The 3157-nt window shown below is 41.4% G+C and overlaps 1 protein-coding gene across 1 annotated transcript; it reads right to left on the reverse strand.

Moving 5' to 3' along the window:
- Positions 1–267: 267 nt before the first annotated feature.
- Positions 268–2715, reverse strand: LOC131318768 (exocyst complex component EXO70H1). Its single transcript, XM_058348736.1, has 2 exons — positions 2699–2715; positions 268–2657 (listed from the first exon to the last, which is right to left on the reverse strand). Exon 2 carries the CDS (start codon positions 2408–2410, stop codon positions 440–442), a length of 1971 nt encoding a protein of 656 aa, XP_058204719.1. The 5' UTR covers positions 2411–2657; positions 2699–2715; the 3' UTR covers positions 268–439.
- Between the last annotated feature and the right edge of the window lie 442 nt (positions 2716–3157).

Consider the following 3157-nt stretch of genomic DNA (forward strand, 5'->3'; position numbering starts at 1 on the left):
TGTGGACAACATACTGCATTTTAGACCATACCAGCATTATTGACTGTCTAAAATCAGGAATAGCAATAGACTCTCAGCTTTCAAGAGCCTCAAAATTTTCAATTGTACTTAATATGAAGAAGATGCTCTTATAAGGTCTACATTTTTCTTATCAAGTAAGTAAAAAATATTAAGATATATCAATGCGGCTATTAAGCAAGTAGGTTAAGCCTGATATTTTGCATATTTAGACTGAAGTAAAAAAAATAAGCCATGTCAAAATATCCTCTAAATTTAAGAACTGTGATAACTGCATGACTGAGAGTTTCTTCACAGATACAAAAATCCACAGTCAAAATAGTATTTCTGGACACATAAAGTTGATAATTGGTGGCCATAAAAATGTAAACAATTTTCCCTGGCATATTGCATTATGCTCGCAAACACAACGTAAATACATCTAGGAAAGACATCGGGATACGCGCGATAATGACGACGACGACATTGAACTTGATGAACTTCCTGAAACGGCTGTTCCATGGAACAAATCTGACAAATAATTCCCCAAATTCTCCGGTGCAAACCTCACCAAAACTTCTAGGTTCTTCTCGCCACTCAAAGCTACAAAATGTGTGTCATAGAACTCCCTATAAGCAGGCACAAGTTTCTTCGCAATCGACACTTTCATCTCATCCCTCAACTTCCCATCGAGTACCACCCACGATGTCTGTTTCCGATACACCTGTTCAAAACCCAGGTTAAATTGTCTAAAATGGGTCTTCACCATCTCCGGTGACATCCCATCGCTTGAATTCTCCGGCAGAGTAGAAACCACCTTACTCCAAGCCGTTACTTCGTAGTTTGCCGCGTATTGTCTCACCTTCTTCTCATGCTTTGTTATCCAGTCATCACCAAGGAGGTACTTAAGGTTACTTATACGGACCTTCTCGACAATAAACTGAAGATTGTTAGCCAGAAACAGATAAGATAAAGCAATGTCATTGTATAGCTCCGCCTTGGTGTCGAGTTTGCAAATGAGTACTAAAATGATCCACGCCAGTCGAGCCGAGATGGCCAGAGAGGGACACCCGTCGTGGTTTGGACTTTCGAAGTAAGATTCCGGAAACAGGGATGGCAGCAGGGATTCCGTCGTAGATGATGAGTCCGTGATGATCTCAACCAGGACTCCACTATAATTGGCTAGGAAAGATATGTAGTTCATCACTGAATGTGTCAGTGGGTGGATTCCACCACCAGGTATCGGTATCTTTAACGAGTTCTTTTGGATTGACAGCTCAAACTCTGATAAAATTATCCGGATGGATTCGCCCAGTTTGAGGAGGGAGTTTAGAGCTTGTAATTTAACGGCTGAGACCGACTCAAACGAGAAGATTGATTCGATCTCTGGCCAGAAATCGGTTATAGACTCGTACAAGTCCATTAACCGGAAAATCTTCTCTGGCGACCGCTTACTCTTTGCCACGAGTTCCGGAAACGCGAATAACATGATGCTTCCTTCTTTGGTGACACCGGTGAAGCATGATTCTGTAATCGTGATCGACACAGAGAAGACATGATCGCAGAGGACCCTCTCACCGTGAAAGAGTGTCTTGACAGCAATCTTTATCCCGTCAAGCCAGTTCTTGATTTGATGCTCGAAAACTTGTGAATTCATCTTGTTGATCACTGAAGAGCTGTACCTTTCAATCCCAAGATGGTATAGTTGTTCATCAACAATTGACTTTCGGATGATTTTATATATCTTCGCACACTCTTTGCCATAGCCAGAGCTTATCATACAGTCAGCAATGGACTTAAGATCTGACATGGCAAGCTCAGAGAGTCTTTCCTCTTCAGAAATTGATTCACTGGCCGTCCGAATATCCTCGTCAGACCCAACACAGTGTTCCTCCTCGGATTCACTTGACCGCGAACGCGACCATGCTAACATCCGTAAGGACCGACTGGAAACTGATCCCGGATCCAAATACCGGCGGTTTGATGACAAAATGTGGTAAAACTCTCTTTCAAGTATTTTCATGGCAATTTGCATCAAGTTCTGAGCCAACACAAGTTTGTCAGAGACTGAGTTCTCTGACACCAAGAAATGCATGGCTTGGCGCAAATCCTTGACGCACTTGATGAAGTTCTTGGCTTCTTTTCGGTTTTCTTGGAAAAGGAACTCGTATTTAGTGTGTGCAGAAGAGTTGGGATCCCATTTGGTGATGAGTAATTCTGCATTGTCGATGTTTTCCTCCATCATAGATTCGGAGAACTTGTGGAGGGGTGAGGGAGGTATAGTATGAGGGAGCGAAAGGGAAGAGGAAGAGAGTGAAGAAGATGGAGTTTTGGTGAAAGAAAAGAGACTCGTTCGGCCTTTTCCAGCCGCAACCGGTGTTATCTCTTTCCTTGGGATTTCAAGAACCCCCATTATTTTGGAGTTGTGATAAATGAAGGGAAATTGAAGCTTAAAGTTGGGTTTGGTATGGTATGGTTTGGATTGGATTAGTGGAAAGATAAGAGCTCAAAAACTCAAAAGACTTTTTAAAGTTAGTTGTCTCTGAGTCTTTGAGTATGTGAATGAGGGAGTTGTGGTAGTGAGGGGGGTCGAGGAGGAGCATGCGTTTAAGTAGAGGAGGGAATTGAAAAATCTAGTTTCCAACTGAGGAAGGTAAGTACTCTCTACTATAGGAGTAGTAGTACTCCGTAATAGTACTACCAAGTATTGATTGATGAGTAGTTGGGCAAGTGGGACAGAGATTTGACTGATGACTTGGTTTGTGTACACGTGTAAGGACGGAAGCATGCTTACGTGGAGGATTGAGAATTAACTGAGGTATTGTAGTACTCACTCCTATATATATATATCGGTTCCAGGGTTTGACCTGACGACTCGACTCAGAGTATGGGGCAAATGAAATCAAATGCCTTGCGTGCAGTACTTGTGGGAGCTGCTTGGGAGTTCCCATTTGTTTTTAGTACTGTAGTAGAGAAGTAATAGTATTAGGCTCTGTTTTGTAACTCAAAATAAGTACTTATTTTTTAAGAAGGTAGTTTTAAACTCAAAAATGATGTGTTTACTCAAATAATGTCAATAAAATAAGTACTTATTTTAGTACTGTAGTAGAGAAGTAATAGTATTAGGCTCTGTTTTGTAACTCAAAATAAGTACTTATTT

Source organism: Rhododendron vialii, chromosome 3a, assembly GCF_030253575.1.
Source record: "Rhododendron vialii isolate Sample 1 chromosome 3a, ASM3025357v1".
Taxonomy (NCBI): domain Eukaryota; kingdom Viridiplantae; phylum Streptophyta; class Magnoliopsida; order Ericales; family Ericaceae; genus Rhododendron; species Rhododendron vialii.

Bases quoted from the DNA above. Each gene is read 5' to 3' on its own strand.
- LOC131318768 (XM_058348736.1), bottom strand. From the start codon at position 2,410: ATGGGGGTTCTTGAAATCCCAAGGAAAGAGATAACACCGGTTGCGGCT.